The 27416-nt window shown below is 45.2% G+C and overlaps 1 protein-coding gene across 2 annotated transcripts in view; it reads left to right on the forward strand.

Moving 5' to 3' along the window:
• The window catches only part of grm8a (glutamate receptor, metabotropic 8a), a 106520-nt gene that overhangs the window by 1023 nt on the left and 78081 nt on the right, over nt 1-27416 (forward strand). For both annotated transcript variants that reach the window (XM_088287620.1, XM_088287618.1), the window contains exon 2: nt 4987-5725. In XM_088287620.1, coding sequence (XP_088143746.1) covers nt 5189-5725 — 537 coding nt within the window. In that variant the 5' untranslated portion in view covers nt 4987-5188. The remainder of the gene's footprint in view (nt 1-4986; nt 5726-27416) is intronic.

Here is a 27416-nt window from a genome sequence, read left to right on the forward strand (position 1 = left end):
CCGGTGTCATGTATGAGGTGGTGCATATTTATTTTGGACGCTCAAACCAAACCCACCAGTGGGGCCCGTGATGTTTTATCAACTACCAAAAATGTGCATTTGAGAAAATTAAATTCCCGCCAACTGGATCAAAATCCTTAAAATGATTTTATCAAACAAGTGCAACACTTTTTTTCTGTAAATGACAAGATTAATCAACATTTAATGTGGTCTAGTCGGGTGATTGGCTCCACTTCATCTCGACTTCAGCCTCTTCGGATGACGCTGACAGCAGAACTATCAACGTCTTGTTCTGCCTGTACATTCAGCAACAACATTAGATTAAAAAAATAATCCTTGCCTTCTCGATTTGATTTTTCCTCTGCATTCCAATTAGTTTTTCAAACTGCTACCTGAGTCCAATCTTCACATGGCGAATAAACCGGACCGTTCCATTGCATAGATAGGCACTCCAAAAAATGATAGATTAATCATTTTAATGTGTCATGATTAAACTGTAAATGGAAGTAATGCTCAATTTGATTTCTGATGAAATGTTTGTGATGCCCTAGGCTGTGTTTGCCTCATGCCTCACAGATGAAAAATTAATTTGATAATATGGCAAGGTAGATAATTGCAGCAGGTTAAGGCCACATTGAAACGGAATCCAAAATGAGCAAAATGTTTTCATTTCGGTTTCTCGATGGGTGTGGCATTGCAAAACAGCAAAAAAAACCCCCCAAAAAAACTTGTTGGTGCTGGTCCAAAAGGAAGAGTTTGCCTTGGTGGAGGTCTCACCTCGCTTGGGGGCGTGGCCAAGCGGGAGTTCTAGTCCTATCTTGTTATCTGAAAATCGTGCATCCCAGACGCGAGAAAAAGCGACACCTGTGCAGATAAAACTGAAATAAATGGCAAAGACAAGATGAGAATCCAATTCGCAAGAATAACACCTACTGTGATTGAGTTGGGGGGGAGAGGGGGCGGTGGGGGAGAGTGGGGGGGGGGGTGCTCCGGTGGGGTTAGGAGGACTGTCACTTCCTGAAAAGAGCAGCGAGCTCCCCCGGAGACGAATGGAGGCCTGCACAAGAGTGATGGAGCGATGATGGCGACGAGGAGGCGGAGGCAGGGATGCATCGGGGAGGAGGGTGTAAATAAGACGAGGGAGGAGGTGCAGGCGAGGGGGGGGGTGCTACTCGGGTGGGCGTCGAGATGCGGTGAAGGAGCGTCGAGGAGACTGCGGCGGGAATGAAAGGGGACAAGGTAGAGTGGAACGACAAGTGAGCCAAACTCACCGCTGCCGGTCCGATGAAGAGGAACGATGAGTCAGTCACGCACTCTCGTGATTTTTTTTTTTTTTTTTTTAAACCTCCAAAAGAAAACACATTTTATCCAGTCATCTGGAAAGAAAGTGGAATTGACGTGAAGTGAATTGCAGTCCATCACCAAGGCTAAAATATTTGGAGCAGCACCACAATTGGAAGATGAAAAGTCAAATCAATCCTTCCTTGGGTTTCTTCCGAACCGAATCACCAAATTTCGTCCAAACGTTTTTCACTAATCTCGTTATTTTGTTTTCGGATTCACAATTCCATATTTGGACAACTCATGAAGTTTCATCCAAATCCGTTGTCAGCTTTTTCAGTTGGCGTACTCACAAACGATAAAAAGGGAATTTTTAACGTTTTTCTTTTTTTCCGATTTTTCATTAAGTTGTTTCAAACACACGCACCCAATTTCGGTAAAATCAGTCGTAAACGTAAAAAGTCGAAAAGTAAAAGTTTGACTTGACCATGTTGAGTTGTTTTGTTTTTGTTTTTCCGACAAAAAAAATAAAATAAATATTCACAATTCTAATTTGGATCTCTACGCTTTGTTTTGAAGCTCCACGTCAAATGTAATCCAAATTTATTGAAAACTTTATGCGTTATTGTGGTCGCAAAAAAAAATACGATTTAAAAAAAAAAGGTGTACACCTGCCTAATTTTATTTTCTGATGATAAAATAGTCACATTAGTTTTTTAGATAAACAGAAAAGATTAAATCAACTTCTTGACGTCAAAATAATGTCGATGAATATTTTTAGCATTTTTTTTAATGCTGACTCATCATATTGTGCGTTACTTATTTAATTTCTTTTTTTTCTTCAGCAATTTTTAGCATTTAGCTTCCGAGTAACATTCCAACTTCTCGTAACTTTTGATCCCTTGCATGCCACGAAGCCGAGCCGTCAGATGATCAAGCGCTTGACCCGCGTGTGTTCAATAAACAATATCGTGCACCCGACGCTCGCAGATCTGGCGGCTTCTTCATCACGAGCGTCCGCTTGCCTGCCGTCGTGGCTTTGACCCAAATTCCATTCCGAGGCGAGGAAGTGATGAATTAATTGGGACGCGATTGAATTAGAGCTGGATCCTCGCAGCCAGTCAGAGAGGGAGATATTCACGCCGCCGCTGGAGTTTTAAACCTATTAGGGGCCCCTCAAGATGAAATTGGGCACAGTTGCTTTTTCTCGAGACGGCAGCCGCCTCCCACGTTGGATTGGCCGGAAGATGTGACGGTGAAGTTTCAACGTTGTCTCAACCGTCATATCAAAGCAAAAATCATTAAGTGTGCCCTGGAAATCATTCAGTCTTACTTAACTCATTCACCACCAGCCAAGTAAAAAAAATGACGTCTTTAGCCGTCAATGGCAGTCAATGACCTAATTGCTTTGTAAAGCTTTTAGTCACGACAAATGATGAATTGTAATTTCCTGTAGTGCCACAAGATGGCGGCAAAGTGCCACGTTTGTGAATGAACTTGCGTACATTTTCCCTTTAGATAAAGCAAAAAAAAAAATAGCGCTTAAAAAAAAAGTTCTCGTCTAATGATGTCAATGAAATGTTTCTCCCACTCGATGGCAGCAGAGGCGACGTACCGATGTCCGTTCTTTTTTGTTTTTTTTTTAACCTCGCTAAAATTTCAAGTAAAGGGGCACACTGTTCTTTGATTTCAAAATCAAAGTGTGAATGAAGCCCCGGAAACGAGTGGCGGGTAGCATTTTGGTGCCGAGCAACTACGTTGAATCGAGATGAGGCGCTTCTTTTCTTACTGGCCACTTTGTTTCCGAGTCTTTAGTTCTTTTGGGTTGTGGTTTTAATTTTAAATATTGTATTTCTAATTCTGTCAAGTAGATTGAGTTACCTTGCGTATGAAACGTGCTTTATTTCAAGACTTATTTTTATTTATTTATTTTTTTGGTTGTCTGAGCTTTTCCAAATCATCATCATCATATCGAACTTTGAGTTCAAGCAAAGACACGATCCCCGTTGGATTTGTTTGCCTTTCTCCCTGCCCATTCCGCATCAATGCCACTTCAGTGTGAGACAACGGCCCATCCGTTGACTATTTTGGCTCTTGGACGAGTGCTGCGCTTCTAATTAAGCCACAGAAAGCGGCTAATTAGCTTAGCATTGGCAGCGTGCTGGGCTCCTGGCGATCCAACCGCCATTTCTCATTCATTCCCTCTCTGCAGGCAATAAAGGCAATATTTGATTCCATTTCTTTTACTCGTAAGACTAAATTTTTTTATTTTTTTTTTACTTGGCCGTTTGCGCCGCGGCTACAAAGCTAATTAGTTGGCTAATCAGTGCGTTGTCGGAGTATGCCGCTATTGACGCAAAGGGGACAATAATGAAGGTGGCCTCGATATGAAGAAACGATCTCATAAGAAAGCAAGTGGCCTTTCGTGGCTTTAAATCCGGATGAGCTCAAAGCTTATCTGAAGATGTACGCTCGCCATTAGCCAACGCATCAAAAAAAGACAATCCGCCATTTGAACCATGAACCGCAATCTAGCGGCGGGGCACGTCTCAATTTCCCCAAATCTAAACGACAGCTGCGTTTGAGGCCAGTCAAAGTCGTGAATTGAACGCTTAAAACGTCAATGGCGGCGCACCTTTAGACCGCGTCTGCGCCCCAAAAAAAAAACAAACTAAAAAAAGATGAACTCCCGCAGGCCAGGGCTCATGAAAGCATATTAGCACTCGTGTCATGACGGCGCCGGCCGCTTTGTCACAAGCAATTTTCAGCGCCAGCCACAACCCAGCCGCGGCGGCGGCATGCCAGATATGATGACTTCCTCGGTGTGAGCTCCTTTTCGTGAGCGGCGGCTGCCAATGGAAACGTTCAACGCACGCGTTGCGAGTGAACAGGTGCGAGACCATCTGTGATAATCCTCGACCTCACGAGTGTGGCTAATCGGACTTTTTGGGCGCTTTCTTAATTACGGCACGGGAGCGCCGGGTTTTGGAAACGGGCGATTTGCGCCCGCGGCTTTGTGTCTTGGTGTGCTCCAGTGAACCTTTGTCAGGCCTTCGAGCGCTTTACGCACGCGTGTGGTGGACCGCACGTCCCTGTGGCCGAGTCAGTGGTCACGTGACCTCGGTGCTTATGCCGCATCCCCAGAAACGCTTATTCACAATTCAACATGTCATTTCGGGGGATTCTTTATTGCGCAAAAAAAAAAAAAAAATCCTTTGACTTTGTTTGAACTCATACACCCTACCTCCCAAAGACGTATTTATACGTCTGAGCCTTTTTTTTTTTTTTTTGCATCATAGCTCCGTGTTTTTTACAGCGTGAGAACACAATATTCTGCTGGGCTCGCAAAATCAGTCGAAATCCAGAAAAACGCAGGAATTGAGGGGTTTCCTCGAGTGAAAATTTCTGGGATTAAATGCGTTGGACTGCCAATTTTAAAACGTCTGGACTGAAAACTAAGACAGGAGAGTACATCAATGTTTTAAGAACATCCCTTAATTAAAAGTAGTGAATAAATAAATAAAAGGTGAGTTGAGGAGCATCATTTAGACAAAAGTAGTGCTTCGCCACCATTTGATGGTATCTTTAGGCAATTTTAGGGAGGGGTCAATGACTCATGGAATTTTGCTCCTTGCATCAGGGCGCCGTCCCGCCAGCGATGACCACAGAATTCAGACTTTCTTCTTCTTGTGCGTCTCCCGACAGATGTGAGCAGTGGATGGACTCCCTAAAGCGATTATTGGAAACCAAGTCCGCCATCCCCTCCTGCCGATGCGTCTAATTTGGAATATGACTCAGTCATGGGGCTCAGCTAGCGTCACCCCTTGGCTCCTCCCCCCCGCCCTTGTCAGCCAGTAGAATCCCCTCACCCGCGGAGTAGAAAACCCTTCCGAGATCCCCTCCAATCATGGAGCCTCAATGGAACCCTCAGCCGCAGTCCAACCCGGTCGTCTTGGTCCTGCTGGCCGTGTGGTCCGCTTGCCTCTTCCCCGTGGCCTGGCCGCAGCGACTCCCCATCGACCCGCAGGCCGCGCCGGAGTACGCCCACTCCATCCGGCTGGATGGCGACATCATCCTGGGCGGCTTGTTCCCGGTCCACTCGCGGGGCGACCGCGGCACGCCTTGCGGGGACCTCAAGAAGGAGAAGGGCATCCACCGCCTGGAGGCCATGATGTTCGCCATCGACTTGATCAACAAGGACCCCGAGCTGCTGCCCAACATCACGCTGGGGGCGCGAATCTTGGATACCTGCTCCAGGGACACGTACGCGCTGGAACAGTCGCTGACCTTCGTGCAGGCCCTGATCGAGAGGGACGGCTCGGACGTGCGTTGCGCCAACGGGGACCCGCCCATCTTCACCAAGCCGGATAAAATCGTGGGTGTGATCGGAGCGGCGGCCAGCTCCGTGTCCATCATGGTGGCCAACATCCTGCGCCTCTTTAAGGTAAGACCGCAGTCGTCTTTTTTCTGTGTGACATCTGATCGACAGTCCTGACTTTGAATCTCACGTTGCTTGACGGGGTCGCTAAGTGCTTTTTATTTTTATTTTTTTAACGTTAGTAATCGAGTAATAACAATGTAGTTACTGTGATTAGCGGGGCAGTGACAGGCAAAGTGTGATATTTGTGTCCAGCCTTCTGTGTAATTTTGTCTTCGTCACTGTCATCGTCGAAAATCCCTCAAAGCGAGGAAGTTGGAAAAGGAAACAAAGCGTTTGCTGAAAAGCACCTGTTTCAATAGACTTGCTGATTTTGCAAAGACTGAAAGTCTTGTGATCCACTTATGCCGACTTTCTGTGCCACCGGATGTTCCTTTCAGCCGGGAACTGTCAGATGCTCGGTGCATTCTGAGCAGAGCCGAGTTGTCGTGCCGCAATTCTTGCCTCTTCTGGTCGATGTCAATCTTGTGTCCTGGAACTTTTCTGACACACCGCACACTCGCCGGCGAGCTTTTTTGCGTTATGAGGACGTTGATGCCAACGATGGCGGCCCATCGCGAGGTCGATCAGGTTTGCGGGATGAAAGTCGACATAAGCGCCAAAGTTTGTCCCGTCCGTGGCAGTCCACTTTCCACTCCCGCCAGCCAAACGCGTTCCTCCGCCCAACAAGATTTGCATATTCAACCCGAGCGCCGCGCCGCTTTGAAGCAGGGATGTGTCACAATAAGCAAACGGAGAGACGACTCTGCCGCCGTTCATTTGCCTAATACGATTTACGGCCTTGTTGGCGAGCATATGTACACGCGTGTATGTTGCATTGTTTGACGACAAACGCTCCACGTGCGTCCAACGGCGCGTTTGCGTTTGCGCGGGCGTCTTTCAGTGATCGTATCAAACGCAAGGCCCGTGGCGTTTGCCGTTCTATCCTCCCAAGATTCTATCGCGCGCTCTGTCGGCTTTCGCTTCGGAATAAATGGCAGTCTGAAAATCCATATATAGGACATGGCACGCGGCAGTAAAACATGTCGTTTCTCTTGCAAATGGTCTAATCTGACGGCGCCAGTCACAGCTTGACGCCCACTCAACCCGAAGGGGCTCCCAAAGAAAAAAAAAAAAACCCGATTCAAACAACAGATTGTTGTCCAAATCCGTAAGTAAATAACACACTTGCAATATCTCGCGAAAAGCGGCGCCTCGTCGTCTCCAAAGCGCGAGCGAAGAACAGCTTGGAAACGGCGCCGAGTTGCCTTTTGAAGCGGCGAGAAGCTCGTTTGATCGCATCTGCGTTTGTTATCGGCATCTGTACGCGTTCCAAAGTCGGCCGCAAAGTCTCGTCGAAGATCTATTCTTGAAGAACCCCGAGTGTCGTCGAGGTTTGCAAACTTGGATTAAGTCGCAACTGCCTTGGCCGTTTGCTCTCAAAAAGATTATCCTTATCAGCACGCGGCGTCAAGTCAGCGGCGATGACACGGGGACATATTACGATAAAACTTAACAATAATCCTCATGGGGTGGAAAGCGAGGCTACGACAGCAGCGGCTTGACTTTTTGGATTTGGTTCACCGGGCATTAAAACACGTCAACTGGGTAGATGTTTATGTCACGAGCGCGCACAAAAAAAAAAAAAATGTCGAGGATTAGGAACGCGATTTCCCGTGTTAAATTTACATCGTCATTACAAGCCGTCGGCTAGATAATTTTTGCTTGTAGGCCTTTAAATTTTTGCACGCATGTATTCTTTATCCTCCATGCCGATAGACTACTGATCAATCACTACTTGACCTTCGACAAAATATTAAATTACTTTACTGCCTCTTATTGTAAAATAAAATATGATGGCGAGCTTTTTGTTGTGATGTTGGCGAGGAACGGATTAATGGCATTTCTATTTATTCTAATGGTGGAAGATGATTTGAGATGATGACTTAATAAAATCCACCCCATCTGTGCAAATAAATCGCGGCCGCCTTCAGCGATCCCCTTTCTAGTTGCGTCGTCGTCTTTTGTGCCTTGTTGGTGTTTGTTGATCAAGCATTCCAAGGCGGGAGGTCAGACACAAGTGGGAAGTCTTTCCCACGGCCTTCTGCGCTACCCACAAGTAGCCCCGCCCCCCCCTCCGATTCCCCCTCTCTGCCCCACTTTGCATCTCATCTCGGCGCCGCGAACATACGACGGCAATCTTTGTGATCGCTTCCCTACGTCCGCCTACTGATCATCTCGCCGTCTGTCGGGGGGGAGGAGGGGGGATGAGCGCCGCCGCTGCTCTCCGAAGAATTCATCTGCTGCCTTCAGCTTCCTGGAAACGTGTTTTGTCAAATTGGAGAGCTCCAAACGCAGCCCTCGTCCCTAATTCCAAGCGGGTGTGCACACTTTTGCAACCCGATTAACTCGAACCCTCCAAAATTATTTTTACGGTTGACTCACGCAGGTTATAGGTCACGAGGAGCCGTAGCGTAACGACCGATTGTTGATTCATTTGTCAAGACGGCGTACATAAATCAGTTGAGGATGACGATGAGGAAGACAAAAGAGAAAAAGAAAAAAAACTCATTAGGCCTCCCGCTTTGCTTCGACTCGTTTGTTCCCGGGTGCGCTCCCATGGCTAGCCGACCTTTCCTAACAAAGGCGGCCTAATGAGACGCCACACGTCATCGTCCTTTTGGAATAATGATTTCCTGATTTATTTTATTTATTTTTATTTATTGATGTATTTTTTTTCTGGACCAGATATTTACATATAAATCATATATACATCTTTTTTTTTTTTTTTCGCTTAATATTGCAGTAGATAAGAATCTGTCTACTGGGTGAAACTCCTTCCTTTGTAAAAATGTCCCCCCCAAAAAAAACTGAAAAAAACACGCAGCATTGAACTCAGCAGACCTGTTAGCAGTCCATTACGCACACACTAAATGAAAGTTTAATCAAGTTCTCTGATGAGAAACAGGAGATCATTACATTTCCGCGCAGGCAAAGTGCTGACGGTGCCAGCGTTAATGTGTACAATTACCTGAGCGCCCCGATGCGAGCCAGTCAGGCTCGTCCTCGCCGGATTTAATTGAATTGTTGTGTTTACGACGTAGATAGGACAAAGAAGCGCTTTAATTGGCTTCGTTCAAAACACAAAAACCACTTCACGTTCACTTCCTGGATTCCTTCGGAGGGGGAACTTTTGACTTGACATGATTTTTTATTTATTTATTTTTTTCCCCACCCGGGAAAACTATTGCCGAAGTTAATGAGTGTGACATGTGGCGCAGCTGTTGAATGTGACACTCGCTGCCTAGATGGGTTGGGCGGAACGGTCACGGAGTGTCATGAATGAAACGCGAACGTGTTCGAAGAAAATACGGCGGTTCGGCTCGTATGACGTATTCCTTCGTTTTCGTCTGATCTGGTGAGGAAAATTTTAGTTCAGCGTTAAACTAAACGAAAGTCCTGCTAGCTTCATGCTAACACGGCATAGGAAATTGCATTAGACGGCTAATAAAACTAGCATCAATATAGTAACATGTAAGAATATTCTTTATCCTCTGTGTGGAAAAATGATAACAGCAGCTTCCTAACACCGCCTTGAATCGGATCACGCCAATTTTATCGAGATTCTGAACCTATTGGATCGTCTTTAAGGAGAGATGCAAGCCAGGTGTGAAATGGTTTGATTTTTGCTGATGTTTAATTGAATTCACTTAAATAGTTTGCTACAACCGTATCGTAAGGAATCGTAATTAAAAAAAAAAAAAATCGTATCATAACCGATGTATCGAGTTGCGTATGGAATCGTTTTTATTGGCGAACACTAAAACATCCTCCGATGAGCACATATTTGGCAGCGGCATCACCGAGCGTCAATCCCCAGATTCAAACCCAATCGAGAGTTCTCCCCCGCCGCGAGAGGTCTGAATTTTTCGGCGTGCCAGAACGCGCCATTACCGATTCGCATTTAGCGAGCGTCGGATTGTTCGGGAGCACAGGTGACAGAATGAGCGCGTCGGTGAGAAGTTCAACACGGCGCTGTGGGGCCACACAGGCGAGGACGACACTCAAGTCCAAACTGTCGCTCAGTTGTCGCGTCGGGTTTGATACCTTTTTAAAAGCACAGATCTAAAATGGATCAAAGGCACGCGGCTCATGGATTATTTCTGACTGGGATGCAGACAGGAAGTGAGAGAGAGGGAGGGATGGAGGTATAAAAAAAAAAAAAGGAAAAAAAACGGCGTATTTAAATGCATTTTTAATATTCGGGATGGGAAAGAGTGCACTTCTCTTTCAAGCACTATTTGCGATGACAAGGATGCATATTCGGGGAAGTTGAAACGGGAACACCCCAAATAGTTCAAAGAACTTTTTTTTTTTTTTTTTGCTCCCTTTAAAAAAAATAAAAATAAAAAATAGGCCAGATAAGAAGAGAGGATGGAGCTTTGGGATGACGTCTCACGAGAGGACGGATTCTTTCCAAAATAAGCCCAACAATAAAATCTCATATCATCGCTTGCCATGAGCGTTAGCTAACTTGTTTTTCTTCATTTAAATACTGTAAGTGGAAAACGGTCACGGGAGGATTCGTCCCAGCGACGGAAATTCCTCAGATTTATTATTTTATTATTGTCTTGTCCACGTGTATTTATGTGCTAGATTTTTCAAGAAATCATATTAATTGCTGCCGTCCATATATTTTTTTTTTGGTCACAATTTTGCTGTTTTCCTCTAAAGTCGATTTTCTAAATGCCAAACGGTGCGTTCAAAGACTCAATAGCATCCGATTTTCTTGCCCAGGTTGCGATCGCGTTCGTTTGCGCTCTCGTGTTCTAGGCTATGCATTATTTTTTTTTCAAGTGTTGGTGCTTTATGATCATCTATTTTTTTTTAAGTGCTTTGCTGCCATCTTGTGGCCTTTCTATGCAAATTCAAGCCTCTTTTGAGGACGTGTATGAGATGAGGTATTTGTGGATTTTTGCTGCTGGTTTCGGGAAATAAAAAATGGATTACTTTTAATTTGAAAAATATCTTGGCTCAACTCAGTCCGCAGTTCACTAAGAGCACAGCGCACAACTCCGGGGACGAGGACGGCCTGTAAGAGGTGTTGTTACATCTCGCCGCAGCGTTGCATTCGATCAGACGGGAGAAGTGAGAGGAGGGAAAAAAAAAAAAAGAAAAAGAGAAAACAAGATTAAGTGTTTGGCGTCTCCGCGCCACCGCTCGGCTGCTCTTGGCATCTCTCCGTTTATCCGTCTTCTTTTGCTGTCCTGGCGCCGTTCACGCCGATAGCGGCGTACGAAGCACGGGCGCCGAGTCATGCAAAAAAAAAAAGGAAGCTCACCTGAAGGTCTTAAAAGTCGATAAAAGCGTCCCCCTGCGTTGACAGGAAGCGTGTTTGAAAATAGAACTCCGAGAACTTCCGGACGATGCATTATTTACACACGCCGTGCGGTTATCGACAACATTGATTGATCGATCGATTTGCGCTAAAATGGGAAGCTTAGTTACGAGGCGGCGGAGGACCGGGTGAGGTGTTTGTGTGAGAGTTTTTTTTAACCTCTTGACTCATTTACAACCGAAAAATGGATCATTGACGTCTTTAGCCGTCAATGGCAATCACAATATGGAGGAATATTCATTTGCAAATTGCTCTTAAAGGGGAAGTCAACCCCCAAAAATTCTTAGTTATAAAATGTTCTATGCGCACTCACGAGTCTAAACACGGCATTCTGACGAATATTGCGTTTGCGGAATAGGAGTTAAGCAGCAAATGCCACTTCAAGGGGCGGCCATTTTGTCACTTCTGTCCACTAAAAATGACATCGCAGTCGCTCAGGGCAAAGTAACGACCAATCGCCACTCTGTTTTCTAAAGCTGAGCCTTGATTGGTCGTTAGCTTAGCCCTGCGCAACTGTGAAGTCAAAATGGCCGCCCCCTGAGATGGCTACTAACTCCGCAAATGCGATATTCATCAAAATGGCATCTTACGACTAACGGGCATGTGTAGGACATATTCTTGGCAAGAAAATTTTGGGGTTGACTTCCCCTTTAAGAAGTCACCGTTGGCGAAAGCAAATGTTTAAAAAATTTTTTTTTCTTTTTTTAAGACATCCGTCTTCCTTAACTTGAATTATGAACACATACTACGTCAAAATCAAACAGCCTCACCCTCTCCTCCGCTTTCCCCATTGTGACCCCCCCCCTCCCGTGTTCCCGCCTCGGTGCAACGGCGTGCCCATGTATATTTAATGGCCACGCCCGCCACGCTGGAATCCCGGCCTTGAATAATGCAGCGGCGATGAGTGAGACAAAAGCGAGCGAGGGCACCGCAAGTGTGAGGGAGCGATGCGAGAAGACCACAAAGAGAATAAGAGATGCGGGGGATACGCCAGCCGTCGGTGTAATCACATCGGCGAGGGGGGGAGCCGGGCGCAACCTCGCACCTCAGCTTCCCGGGGCCTCCTCTTCTCTTTCCTTTCCTGTTATTTTGTCACCTTTCCCCTTCACTGCCCCAAAACGCTCACATTTTTATTTTTATTTTTTTTTTAAAGAAATCCTAGCAGGAAAGATCGCGAGCACAGCTGTGCACTTTTTCCAGACGAGAGCAGATGCACGTGAGCGAATACCGAAGCATATTCATGACTTGAGGTCATAGATCGGACAAAATAGCGGTATGGCGCCGTGTTAGCGCATGGATGCCCTGTAGGCTAATGTTGATATTTTTGGTGGATATGTTCAGATGTAGCGAAATCAACCGCTTGAATATGCAAAAATTGTTTGGTACGTATATTTGCGAGTTTGTTTCCATATCGCCGTCGATAAGTCGGCAAAATATGTCTTTGAGAGGACACTCCAAATAACTTTATCTTCAAGACGTTAGCGGCCAATAATTTACACGCTAACAGTTAGCTTCCTGTCAGTGTGGGCGCTTTTGGCTAACGTTAGCATTGATTTAGCGCGTTAGCAACACGATTCCGTGAGCGAGCCGTATCCCGTTTTCGAATATAATTCTGTTTTGACGGGACAAAATGGACACCCACAAAAAATGAAATGATGAAAATTCCCAAAAAGAGTTGTAAAAAAAAAAAAATTAAAAAAATTATTCTGCTTTGCTAGTTTGCCCCTCATTATTATTTTCCACGTCAAATAAATCCGAGAGGACGCATGTTTGATTGCTCACCCTCGGCGGAGGTTGCGCTCGACGGACTGTGATTCCGCTTTTATATTTTTTATTGTTATTTATTAGTCTTGATGCCTCGGCAATCCGGCGGGAGCTGGTCCGTAAAATGCGGTTTGGCCGCCGCGCCGACTTTTATGAATACGACAAGGTGTTATATGGTCAAGAGTTGTATTGTTGCCACGCTCGACTCGACTGCGTTTTATGCGTCCGTATATTCCGTCCAATCCATATATTCCGTTGCGTTGCAGCGCCGCCAATTGCTTTGGATGGCGCGTTATCAATTGTGTTAAATTAAAAAGAAGACAAATGTAAGCTTTCACCGCCGCCGCGGTCCAACTAATTATTTATCGGAGCCAGCTGCCAAGGAAGCAATCGCACTTCAAATGTCAGCAAAAGTTTACTTTTTTTTTTTTAGTCACGTCGCCGACTCGCGCTCATTGCCTCATTTCCGGTTGGCGCCGCTCCAATTTTGCAAGTTGGGTGATTCATTGCGGCCGCTTAAGTGACGAAAGGAAAACCTCGAGGCGTCTGTTTTTGGGATTTGTTTTTTGATCGGCGCAACATCCGCGGTAATTAGGATGACATTTCGGAGGAGGAAGGTTTCCGGTCTGCGGCATTTGTTGTCCTTTTATTCATTTATTTATTTTTGACATTTGTGGACAGTGCCAGCTTTGGTTGCCATGGCAACCCGCTCTGTCATCGTGTCCTCCCCGCATGTTTGCATTAAAGTCTGGTTTAAGATAAAAGTAGCACTTTGGCGCCATCTCATAGCCTCTCTCAATCGACCCTTTTGAGTGAATCGCTAGCGCCTCCGCTGGTGGCAGACGATTACTGCGCTCTATTTTGCCTCACTTTGACCCAAAAACTCTGTCGCCGCTTTGCGTTGAAGAAACGTTGCTCAATTTTGAGCTCGCTCACCTCGTTGGTGGATTTCAATTTAAAATGCCTCCTCGCCTCCTCGACTACCCCTCCCCCCCCCAATTCAGATATTTATGATTTTTGCTTTTGGCCTCAAGTCACGCTGACAACTTCATAAAAAACAATTATGTGCACGAAAAAAATATGTGGTTGTTATCTCTCTCAAATAAAAAATAAAAAATAAATAAAAAAAATCCGTCAGCCGCTCTGAGAATTGTTCTATTAATGGCCGCAATACTTGACGTGTTCCTGTTGAGCCAATTTTGAGCATTTGCATAATTGTATTACAGCTGTACATCATTCCGACACCACGCTTGATTTGCATTCATTTTTACAGCAATATGATATATCACCTTGATACCACGGTTTAATAGCGGTTGGCAAATCGTCAGCGCCCGCAAGCGATGATACCTGCGGAAAGAGAAAAGAATCTTTTTGGATGCGTTCCGCATGTCGACCGCCACGCCTCCGATCCATTAAAAAAAAAAGAAAAAAAAAAGGCATCTTTGGTAACAAGTCGCACGTAAATCTCGCACCGTCTCGGCGGGGATTTAACGGCTAAGACAAGACAAGTCGTTCCCGCCTCTCGCTGAGCGCCGTCCAAGTGGAGCTGGACACACGCCAGCGAACCGCTTTGGTTTACGCACACGCACGCACGCTTGCGGAGACATCGGAATCACGTCGTCTAGTCCGCTTTAGAGTGCTGATTGGTTTTTTTCCTTTTTTTTTTTTGGACCTCGGTGATTGTCACGATGGTAACAAAGGCCATGTTTTGTCTTGAGTTAAACAGTTTTTCGCCATTTCAGAGGTCGGCCATTTTGTCACTTCTGTCGACTGAAAGTGACATCGCCGTTGCTCGGGGCTCAGCGGACGACCAATCACGAGCAACGGTGATGTCATTTTCAGTCGACAGAAGTGACAAAATGGCCGCCCCCTGAGAGATTTTTTTTTTGTATTTTGGGTTTAAGGATGGGATTGGATGCGATCATTTGGATAATTGCCGCCAATTTCCTTCGTACCCTGACGAATGAAATCATCTCGTCTTAGTTCAGAACTCTTGGCATTCGACTTGCAAACACATCTTCAATTATTATTATTTTTTTTCCCTCTGGCAAACGAATGAGCGTCGTTTCCCTCCGCCAAGTGTTTCATGTTCACGTCGTTCCTCAGCCAACTCTTGCGTGACAATTTCCAAACTTATTTTGTCTTTTTTTTTTTTCCCCCCTCCTTAATTCTTAGCAGCTTAGCTAAATGTGTAAAAACAAGCTTTGACATGCGTTCAACTTAAGATGTGACGGAAATAAACGCCGCTTTGGGTATTTAAAGGTGCCGCTTAATGTCAGTTTACGACTCCTAACTGTCGCGACGAAACCGCAAGAAAATCCGATTCCTTCGTTTTGGACACCGGGAACGAGAATAGGCACTCGGCTTCCAAGAGTTCAGTCTTAGCGGGAATAGTTCCGATAACGTTCGGTATCGGCCCAACTTCTTCCAAGCTGTTATTCAAAAGCTCGGTACGGCGTCCTTTGCATGCGTCCGCAGCCCGCAAGCCCATTAAGCGTCCACGCCAAAGCCGAGGGTCGCTTTTAATAGCTTTAAACCCGCACACTCGGCGCCGGCGACATCACGCCGCTATCGGGAAGTCGGCGGTGAATAATGCCCGCCATTAGGGCGGGCAGCAGAAGCCGGCGAATAAAAATGTCCGTGTCAGCGAGATCGTCTTCACGTAGGTTAGAGTACGCGCAGCCAAGCGAGAGTTTAGAGGGGCAGTCGTGTGAAATAAGCGGGGATACTTCACTTTTTGAATCGTTATTGTTTTACTTTGTGAAGTGACATCGCGGAAATCAAACTATAAAGTCTTGTAGCCTAAACGCCATAGATGGGCGAACAAAACCAGCATCAACGTTGCGCGAGTCGATTCGTCGGCGTAGCGACATATATTCTTTATCCTCCGCAAAACACGACCATGACTGCAGCTTCCTGTTCATTTTCAATGTTCCTATTCTGCTGCCCCCTGGTGGCCAAGGCACACACTTGGATGTGTCCGTGCCATTAAGTTCACACTGACAAATGTGATGCATATTGGCTGTTTGTGATTTATAGAATCTTTATCACCTTCTCTCTGTATTTCCCTGCGAGGTGTTATGCGGGTTATTTTGGAGCCACGCTGCTGTAATATTCGTGTGTGTGTGTGTGTGTGTGTGTGTGCGTGGGCGCCTGAAGCCCGGTGAAGAGGCCTGGAGGGATCCTGATGAATTTATCCCTCAATTGGCGATAAACAAGCCGCCTTACGAAACGTACCCATGAGTGCGTCTCGACACATGCAATTTTTTATTTTTTTATTTTTTTGAAAGACAAGGATGCAAAACAAGCGCACGTCGTTGGCATGCGCCGCACGCATGGCGGGTGTGTGCGCCGTCCGAGGAGAGACACTCAGATGGGGAAAGGAAAACGCAAAGGGAGAGCACAATATGTCGAGTTGAACCCTTGTCAGATTTTTGCTGCCGTGGCGCCTTTTTGACACTTTTGTACATTTGTGTTGATTTTGCGTGTGTGTGTGTGTGTGTGTGTGGACAGTGCGTCAGGTGCACCCAGTTGGCATAACCAATATTATTATTATTTTTTTTTTTGTGCCGATATAAAATAAATGAATTGAAAACTGAAACGCTATCACAAATCATTACGTTCCAAATTATTTAATAATGATAAAATGTTTTTTTGGGAATGTGTTTTTAATAAGAAACAGTACATTAATGTATTTCATAAAAACTTTTTGACGCAATAAATTAAAAATTATCCAAAACTTTTTTTAATTTTTATTATATTTATTAATTTATTCATTATTTTTTTAATTACTTTTTTTTTTTTATTTTGCTTCAATTGTGCAGCTCCTGTGGTGCACATCATGGCCACCAGGAGCGGTATAACAGAAATGCGTTTTGCATCTTGGTCGTTCTTCGCAGAGGATAAAGAATATGTTCAATTTTCAAATTTTTTTTTCTTTTTCTGTCCACCCTCTCGCCTGTCACTTTCCCAAGAGGATTTTTTGGGGCTCCATTTTGGATTTCTCTCCATTTGGCTTGCGGCTGTGCTTACGTTTAAGCGGCGTAATGGCCACTTCACGCAAATGTTCCCATCAAGGTAGCGACAGTTCCCCGCGTTGATCTCAATTTGAAGTCAAATTGAGCTTTTGGTGCGCGCTTTGTGATCGCTGAGTTACTCGCCTCGAGGTGTCACGGCCGCGCCGCGAAACGTCGGTAAACGGGATAACGAGAGTTGCTTTTGTGCTCTTTGCAAGCCGGTCTTGGCTCACAATGACCTTCTCTCCACCCCGCCGCATTAATACCATAAAATATGTAAAAAAAAAAAAAGTTTTCTATTCCGTTCTCTTATTCCTGCCTGGGAGTAATTATGGCTGTCTAATTGGGACTGGGGGGGAAAAATTGTGTGCGCGAATATGAATATGTACAAAGTGTTTCCGCAGTTCATGAGAATACAAAGCAAAAAAGCGGCGGTAAAGGTGAGCTCGGAATCAAACGACGTCTTGTCTTGACATGCCGACGACATAATGGAAGCTCTTGTTAGTCTCGAGTGTTTATTTGCGCTTTTCAAGTGCGATTTGAACACGCGTTCTCCTCCAAAGCCGTTCCGGGCCCGCCAGCAATAATTGAACCGTTTCTGCATCGCCCGCCGCTATTTTTAGCGAGCTGGGAAGATACGAGAAAAGACGCAGACCTCCTGTTGAAAAATTCATCGGTGGTACAGGTGGCCTGCGGGAGGGAAAATGAAGCTCCGCCCACCGTTCAGGTTGGGTTTAGGTCGGGACCGTCAATGTTGCCAATCTGGTTTCTGGAATTTTTTTGGATGGTTTTGGTGCCCTTTCTGGCTTGACCACCTTGAATTCTTTTGCCTTTTTGTGTTTTTAGTTCCGTCTTGTGGGTTTACATGAGACGACGTTTCGAGGTGAGGCAAACATTATTCTTGCCTCACCGTGGCGGACTCGCATAAAGGCTATTGCGTAAAAAGAAAAATTCTGTATTGATGTGCCGCAAAACATCTGAAAAAATGTTTAACTCATTCAATCCATAAGACATAGATATGTTTTCAAAAATGTAGTCCTTGCCTCCCGAAGACGTATTTATACGTCTTTTTTTATTTCGTCCTATCTCCGTCTTTTTTAGCATTAGACCACATGAGATCTGGAAACGGCGCGAGTGTTTCACCTCACTTCCTACCGCATTGTCCTGCCGACGAGACGCTTGGCGAAGTCGAAGCTTGTTCGATAGATTTTGACGTGCTCAATTCCAGCCGCGCCCAAACGCTGGCGCACGCCTCGCCGGCGGGACCTTCATAAAGCCGAAGGGCTGCCACCAAAAGCAGCCGTCTGTGACGCCCGTCTGCCGAGAAGGTCGCACGCACGCCGCGGCGCGGCACGGCGCGGCTATGTGAGAAGGTCCCTCTTGGCCGCCGGCTTTTTTAATTCTCTCCTCCTGTCATGGCTGACTGGCACCTCCAAGGCCGGCGCGACACACAAACACCAACTTTCCTTTTTGTCTCACACTGATAAACCGGCTGTCGCTTTACGATACCTGCGCAAATCGGCCCGCCGCGTTCTTTTTCCTTCACGCGCGTTAGCTGCCGGCGAAAGAAGTGCCATCAGCTCTCGGTGTTTTCATTATGTCTTTTATTGTCGCCCCGGACGTTGACGTGAAGTTTAGAGGGGGTGACCAAATGGAGTTATAAACTTCTCTTGTGTCTTTGTTCCAACACTTCTAAAGTCTGATAAGTGCTTTTATGAGGCGACGCCCGGAGATGAGCTTGGAATGATGTTTTGCGGATTTTAAGAAGGCGCAAGTTATCCCGCCCCCCAAACGTCTTTCTACTCTCCGTCTCCAACTTGTCGGCTTTCTGCTCCAATATAACTGTCCCCTCGTCTCTCCGTTCGGGCTCTCATTATCTCCTAATCCATTATTTTCCCTGTTGGCAGCCCGACTCTTCGCTAAGGCTGTTTTTTTTTTTTGTTTTTTTTAATGGAGAGCGGCCGTTGTGCCGCCAACATCACAACATCACCCAAAGCAGATGAGCCTTGAAATCCATTTTGGAAGAAAACAAAATCAAAAAGAATCCCCCCCCCATCCAGCTCATTTGCTCTTTTTCGTCTAGCACAGCTCCCGCTTTGGCAACTTTCCCTCCCTCCCTTCCTTCGCTCGCCCCTCCCCTCTCTGCTCACCCGTCATATATATTTCTTGTTTTTGGCAAATGAGATCGCCTGCTCCCAGCAGCATACGTTCCCCCCCTTCCTTCTCTCTATCCCATTCAGTGCACACGTGAATGACAGCCGCTTTGTTTTGTGTTCCCTCCGTTTGTCATAGCTAATAAATTCCAAATGGAGGAAGACGGGCGAATGCGATGCGCCAGGACGCCAGGGAATGATGGGAACTGAAGGGGGGGATGACGGGGGCGGCGGCGAGGGGGTAGTTGCGTATTGGAGGGCGCTCGAACCTCACGTGGGTTCTAGTTTAGGGCAGTGGTCCCCAACCACCGGGTCGCGGCCAAGTACTGGTCCCACTTTGGACCGCATGACAAAAAAAAAAAAAAAAACGATGACTTCGGACTCTTGATCCATGCTAATTATCTCTGTAGCATTCCGCTAATATTAAACCCGCAAGCTAGCAAAATGAGTCCAAAATAGCCCAAGTATGAAGCCCGCTCCACAACACGCGGCACAAACGGTCGGAAGTGTGCAGCGTTTCTCCGCGGGCGCTGACGGCAAACGTGCAAGAACAATATGCGCGGTAACCATACGCCGACGCTCACACTTTCACACGTCATCTGTTGAAATCGGCGCCTGCCCGATATGTGTCTCGGGGTGTTGATTAGCCTACGGCGCTAAACGCATCAACCAATGACGACATGGCGCGTTCATCCGCTGCTAATTTAAATTGTTATAGTTCATTTACTAGCAGCTAGCATGTGCAGACGTGATTTTTTTTGGAAGTTTGCCGCGGACGCAACAAATGACTTCCAAGCGGCATGAGTGTGTAAGAATCTTTTTTTTTTTTTTTCCCGGCTTTTAATTAATCACAGCCAAACATGAATGAAGCGAATGAGCTGTGATAAGCGGCAGCGCCCAAAAACTGAACACATGAGCCGGCTAATTAAGGATTACCTTATCGCTCCTGGACAAACGGTGTCTGCATTATCTATAGGGTGGAATTATTACTGTTTTTTAATTTTTTTTATTTTTATTTTTTCAAATACGTGGAAGAAGAGGAGCTTTAAAAAAAAAAAATCTTTTATCCGATTGAGATCATGATATTGAGGATATTTTTTTGGGGGGAAAAATTGCTCAGCCCAAATAAGCAATCATGAAGCGATTTTGTGAGTGAGTGAAGTAAAAAAAAAAAAAAGAAAAACAAGCGCCGCCGTTTTCGATCACCTTAATAACATGAGTTCCAATCCAGCACAATATTTGGGTTTCTATTCGCATTACGGCCCCAAAAATGACTCGGTCACGCTTGAGCCTTCCTCCGACTCCATCCGTGGGTCGTTCTGCACGAATGTATCAACGCCTAAAAAGGCGACCTTTTAAAATGTCACGCTGCTAGACATATTGGATTTTTGTATCTTTTTTTTTTTTTCTCACGCTCGTAGTTTACAGGCTTTTACACGTTTTAATGTCACTCCGGCCCATTGCGAACATTTCCATCAACCATCAAAGTGAGCTGCCTTGCGTTGGAGGCTGAGAGGAGGGGGGGGGTGCTTCTGAGTAATTAAAAGTGGACGGAAAGAAAAATTGACACAAAATACGGAATGAGAGAATGGATGGAAATTACTTGAGAGAGAGTAAGAGAGAGAAAGCGCTACCTGAGCTGTCGAGATCTCATCAGAGCAAAGTAAGGCCTCGGGGCATCAACAGCTCCCGCTAATAACGCCAGATTAATCACCGACACGCACGATGGTTGTCTTTGGGCACGTTTTTAAAAGATCTGCCAGCTTATCGGCCGTATTGAGCCAACTTGGCTTTGCCTGAGTAACAATTGAACACTTTTTTTTCGCTCATCAGATTGTTTTTTTTTTTTTTTTTTTTTTTAAAGCAGTTTCAATCTGAGGTTTTATTGGTGGATGTTGTCGCAGAATTGACCCTTTTGATTTCTCACACATTCTGGTCAAGAGACTGATTTTATTTATTTATTTTTTCCTGCCAGCATCGGTAAAATGAGTTGAATTTTCGACGTATAAATCCGTCAATGGGAGTGAATGAGTTGCAAATGACGCGATCATCCCGAGTCGCTTGGGCCATCTTCCGAAATGTATTGATGGAAGCTAAAGTGAGAGAGCCCCTGTCGCATTTATTTATTTTTTTTATTTGACCGATATCTGACCTGATGCATCTAGGTCAGCCGGTCCACAAGCGCATAAGACTCTTGTTCTCCCAACAATGGACTTCTGTTGAATTGAGCGGCGGCCACTCTCTCATCCTCGCTCGCATTCGACATCAACGCGTCCTCTTTTCTTTTCCCGCCGTCGCTTTCATCTTTGCCCCCTTAACACTCGCGCCGTCGCCCGCTCTCTCTCGTTCATTGTTATGCCCGAGCCTTCCTGTCTTTGTCTCTTGAAAAAAAACACAAATAAGTCCCTAATTAGCTCGTCTACCGCATGCATATTCATATACGTCTTATTTGAGAGGAACGTTTATTTTTCCGCCGTTTCGGAGGCAAAGTGGGCGGTTTAAGTCGACCTGTCTGCTTGCATTTAATTCCTCCGAGGAGATCAATGTCCTTGAGTGTGTGTGTGTGTGTGTGATGGATTGTGACAGTGCGTTCTGAAAAGAGGGATCTGTTGGCTGTCATCTGCTGATGCCCACCTGGATGTTAATTGGCATTTTTGACAGAAGTTTTCCACTCCGGGTTAAACTTGCTGTCCATCGCCTCTCACATTCTTAACGCCATAAACAAAATGGATGACGGCCCATTTTCACGATCAAAGACATCAAAGCTAATTTTTTTTTTTATGCAGCTGTAATTTCCCGTCTTTGCGCCATTGATATTTTGTTGCTCGTTTGCAGCACCAGGTGAGCATTTGTGGTAGCGTTCCATAGTGGTTTCGATCCAATTTTGTTTTTAGTCTTGGTCACTGTCGCGTGGTGTTCCACAGGGTTCAATTTTGGGGCTCCTGTTGTTGTCGTTGTATTTGCTGCCCCTTTGTTCAATCTTAAGAAAACATAACTTTGGACCCCTTGCATGTTAGCTCAAGCCATCAGTCTCAAATTTGGGTTTTAAATTCGACCGTGGTTTTTATTCAGACCGGCATATTGGTTCTCTGCGTTTTATTGGATTTCCTGTCATTCTGTGATTAAGTTAGCGTTTTAACCGTCAGAACTGTGGATTTCTATTCTTCTTTGTTGCTAATATTTGCGGTAGACGGTTCAAATGGGCAGATGTGTGTTGGGCCTGCATGAGGTTCTGATGTCGCCTTGAGAGCACCTATCAAGTAGCAGCTCAACACACAACCACCACACAGCCCATTCACGTGGGACGGGCTAATTGAAGAGCACTCATTGATTGGCGGGTTATTTGAGATTGCAAGTGCTTGGAAATCTATATAGCCAGTGGCCCCCAGGTGAGTGTGAGAGGGGAAGGGTGTGTGTGAGAGGCAGACAGATTTCACTGATTCTACACACTGACGGAGAGCGAGAGGCTCGTGTGTCTCCATTAGCGCCGATTCGTTTGGTGCGACTGAAAGCGACATTTGGGCTTTTTGAAAAATGCTGATTTCATACATGAGCCGATTAAAAGTGTGTGTAAAAAAATAATGTCAAGCCTGTTGGCTGGATTTTTTTTATTTTTTTTTTCGTCCGCAGTGAATGCAAAATACGAGAAAAGTGAAAAATTGTCGCGACGCGCCCAAAATCAATCGTCTCCAAATTGGCATTTGACGACGTTGCCTTAATCAACTAAGTCGGACAACGTCGTGATGATCCATCGATTCCGAAAAGAAAGCATTTTTCTTTTTGCGACAATCAAATCAATATACCGAAAAAGATTATGTTCCGACACGCTTCCAAGCAATTACACATAAAGTGCTTTTGTTAAGCGGCTGAAAAATGCAATGTGAGACCCTCCTCACATACAAATGCGGAAAGCCCCGAAAATAAATAAATAAATTAAAATGAGTGAATATAATTGAGAAATATTATCATGCCAACTTGCGGGGGGTGCCGAGGTATTTACGCATTAATTGCGCTTGCTTAGGATTCCTGTGGCGGCCTTTTTGAGAGCAAATGAGCATGATTTAGTTGTACCTCTGGCCTTTCGCTCCCCACCCCCGCTAAAACGAATCAACGGAAAATTCCAATGCAAAAAAAATCATTAAAAAATATGAGAAATGGCTGCGACACCCACGTCACTCACAGATGCCACAAAGTGAATCATGTCGATGATGAACTGCTCGATTAATTGATTCTAAAACATTCAAAGTGAAATCAATCCATTTCCTCCCGTAGAAGCAACTTGGCCATTTGGCCAATCCCTAATTCACGATCACATTATTAGAGGCTCAAAGACCTGCTCGCCGCTACCGGCTCCAGTGGCCAATAATGAAAAGATGGATTATGTGCAATATAGTCCTCTGGTGTGACATTACCCGATTGCATTAACGCGCCGGAAAAGTAGCAAGCTCCCTCTGCGGCGTGGAAATCAAGTCAACTTATCCCGGCGATACATGGCGGTCGCTGACATTAACATTATAGACCGGGACTACAATTAATCGCGTCTTTAACTGTGGCTTTCTATCGCATTTTAGAAGGACTTTTCCCTCCGTTTTTTTTTTCTCCCCCGTCTTTTGCTTTAATGCTCTTTTGAAGTGAAACCCACCTATATACTTTTTGTCCCCCCCCGCCCCCTCCCAAGATGGGTTATAACAGCCGCTGGAGGGAACTTCCTTCCTGTTTGGTGACACAGTGAAAACATTCACAGTGGGGCATGTGCACACACACACACACACACACACACACCCGCACTCAGCTAGCACTCCCCCCCAGGAGCTCGGAGAAACAGATAAAAGAGCATCTCTGTCTAAGTATCCGGAAGTGTGTGTGTGTGTGCGCGAGGGAGTGGGTGGCGAGCCCCGCTGATGGGAACGGGGGATGTGAACAAATGAGTCGAGGGCTTGTGTAGAAGGCGCTCTCTCTCCCTCTCTCTGTAGATTTGAACAGATTGTTTCCCTTACTTAAAAAAGTAAAGGAAGAACATTCCACTCGTCGTCCCGGCTGGACTTCTCGAGGGGGGGGGGGGGGGGTGGCGCTGACGGACTTTTTTTCGGTGGGTCAGTCTGCGTGGGATTGTGTGTGTGTGTGTTGCCAAATTTGCATATTCAAGTGAATCCTGTTTGGAGCAAAATCACATGATTAGCAAAAGGCTGCTAGCTTAATGCTAGCATGTTGTGGGAAATGCTATGAAGAGGCTAGCGAATAGCATCGGCGTCACAGCGTTATAACTCTTTAAGCCAGGGGTCCCCAACCGGTTTGTACACCTTCATATGTTTTTTTTTTGTTTTTTTTAAATGAATTTTGCTAGCTTGTGCGTTTAACATTAGCGTAATGAGACAATTAGCATCTTGACATGCGCCAAGAATCCATCATAAAGAAGCGGCTCACTTTTCAAAATAAAATATTTTTCAGCCTCGAATTATAAATAAATAAACAGGAAGCACTGTTAAGTGATTTTTTAAATTTTATTTTTATTCTATTTTATTTCTTTTTTTTTTTTCTGTCAGGGGCCCGCCGCGGCCTGGTCGTTGGGGACCACTGCTTTAAGCGCCAGATGTTAGAGTCGCTGTCGACAGACGCAATATATTCTTTATCCTCTGCGAAGAACAACGAACATGACTGCGGCTTACACGTCTTTCTTGTTCTTGTGTTCTCCTGCGCTGCGAGGTGCTTTGGCTCAATAATGATTAGGAAACGCCGGCATAATCCAAATCGTCCAACTGGGACCGTGACTCTCGCTTATCTCTATTACAGCTCGGCTTCACAGGAGACGCATCCCGTGAGGGGGGGGGTTGCCCCCCCCCTCTCAGGTTTAGCATGCAGGAAGTGCTTCTTAGCTTTAATCCATGCAGGGTCCCCCCCCCCCCCCCTTGTTGATGTCTGATTATTTTCTGAATTACATCCAAACACACTGTTATCGGCGTGCACGACCTGCATAGCGAAGCTCTCACGGTGGTCTCAGTGGCATCGAGGACTTTCTCTTTATTTGTTTCTTATCTGCGTGCCAGCGATACGCGACCGCCGCCTCTCGGCGGGGTTTGTAATCAATGCAACAATTGGCGGCGTCAGCTTCACGTTGCAAAATCGGCATCAAGTTCGAGAGTCAACATCGAGTTGCTGAGCACGCCCCCACCCCGGGGTGCTTCATCCTCCCGAATGCAATCGGCAGGTCACTTTGTTCTCCGGATGATTTTTTTTTTTTTTTGTGTCACAAGTTGTCAAGTGAAAGCTGCAATATTCGCCACATCAAAAGAATCAAGAAAAAAAAAAAAAAGTCAAGTGAGTCTTTTCACTTCTTTGTGTGCTCGTGTTGCTTTTATGCGGATAACAGAGAGTGATGTTTTGCCAAAAGAAGCCCTTGAGCTCTTTGGAAAGTCTTTCGTTTGAAAGGTGAAGAAAACTAAGTTTCGCACTAAACTATTTTCACATTTCAATATTTTCCTCGCAATATTGCGATTGAATATATCAGGGGTGTCAAACTCAAATACACAGTGGGCCGGAAAGTAAAACTTGAACAAAGCCGCGGGCCAGCATTTAACTTTTTAAAAACAATATAAATGCAGATTTTTTTTTTTATTGAAAATTTTAATTATTAGTGGTTTTATTAATGCAATGCAATGTTTAGTTTTTAAAATTACTTTTATCATATAAAATATTAAATGGCATAATAGTCATTTTTGCAGGCCAAATATGATTACACTGTGGGCCAAATTTGGCCCGCGGGCCAGAGTTTGACACCTATGGAATATGCGATTTATTTTTTTTTCCCCCCATTTTTTTTTTTTTTTTTTTCCAAGCAATAAATTGATCTGTATTGCAATAAACAATCAGATTTGTTTTAATACTCAACAACTTTGAATGTGAGGATGTACAAACCACAAAAATCGTGGTCGTGCAACGTCGCACGCAGCAAAGTACGAAGAGAAGACTTCAATTTTCTCGGCCTTCACTACTTCTGAAGCTGTCCGGTTAAATAACTCTCAGGACCTTTTTTTTGGGGGGGGGGGGGTTGTTTTCTTCTCCCGGTTGCAGCCTGCCGTGATGTCGTCCTCTCACTTCTTTTCATTCATATTTCACAAGCGTGTATCAAATATGAATGCGACCGCGGAGGAATAACCTCGGCGTGCTTATCAGTGTTTGGGTTATTTAGATTTCAAACTAATTATATGAAGAGAGCTCAGGAGAGTTGAGATTTTTAGTTGTTTTTTTTTTTTAAAGGGAGGGATTTTGCTCATAACTTTATTAGCTTCTTGTCTAGAAGCAACACTAAAGAAATGCAGGAATTTGTGGCAAGTGCTGGTTGTTTTGGACACGTCACGGCAATCTACCGTGTTTCAAGACGGAAGAAGAAAAAAAAATGCAAGCCGGCTCCGTTTGGCTAAAAAACGCTTTTGTAATCTTCCCCGTGGGCATTGTGAGAAAAATAACGTCCCCCCGCCCTCGCTAACAACATGATTAGCTCGGTGCGCGGGGCATCGCTTGCCGTTATGACGTAAACAATTAGAGATGCGGCTTTACAGGCTTTACACGTCCAGCGCTGGCACCTGGGCGGGCGTCATTTCTGCGCCAGACGAGCCGCGCCAGCTCTTTTTCGTGTCTCCGCGGAGACATGAAAGAAATTGTTGCTATGAAAACAATCTGGGCTCGTCAAACGTGCCAGTAGACGGCTGCACATGGAGAAATGACTCGGCGCGAAATAAGTTCAGTTATATGGGCGCCGATGTACTGCTTTTGTTCAAATATGAATTGCCGGATAGATTCTAACAATGGACTGATGCTATTTAGCGGATTTTTATTCATCACACATTACATTATACGACAAAGATAGACATGCAAACATCACCCCGAAAATAAAGTAGACAATGTTTAAGTGAAATACTAAGTTAGTTTTATTGTAACAAATATCAGAATTGTCATCAGCCTAAAAAAAAAAAATTCCAAGTTGTTTATGCCTTAGTAATAACACTGCAACATCAATGCTAGTTTCGTTAGCCATTCTATGGTGTTTTGCATTGTGTCTTAGCATTAAGCTAGTGGGCCTTCACAGTGTTATGTGCATGTTTTTTTTAATTAATTTTTTGTGTACATTGCAACAAAAAATCTGAGTCAGGTCACTCGTAAGTGGAGGTACCACGATTTTCGAGATCTGTGATCCAGCGTTGTCGTGCATGGCGTCTCTAAAATGAGTCCCTTCCGGTAAGAAGGCGGCTTTTAATTCAGCGCCACAGCCCTATCGCATTGAGCCATGCTGCTTTTTCCACCTTACTCTTTTTGTGTATCATGCCGCACCAACTGTCTGCTCTCCTCAGTGGCCGTGTATCAGCTGCGTGTGTGTGTGGGCGTGTGTTTGT

The sequence above is a fragment of the Idiotropiscis lumnitzeri genome, chromosome 2, assembly GCF_059441095.1.
Source record: "Idiotropiscis lumnitzeri isolate Australia: NSW breed Sydney's pygmy pipehorse chromosome 2, RoL_Ilum_1.0, whole genome shotgun sequence".
NCBI classification, from domain to species: Eukaryota; Metazoa; Chordata; class Actinopteri; order Syngnathiformes; family Syngnathidae; genus Idiotropiscis; species Idiotropiscis lumnitzeri.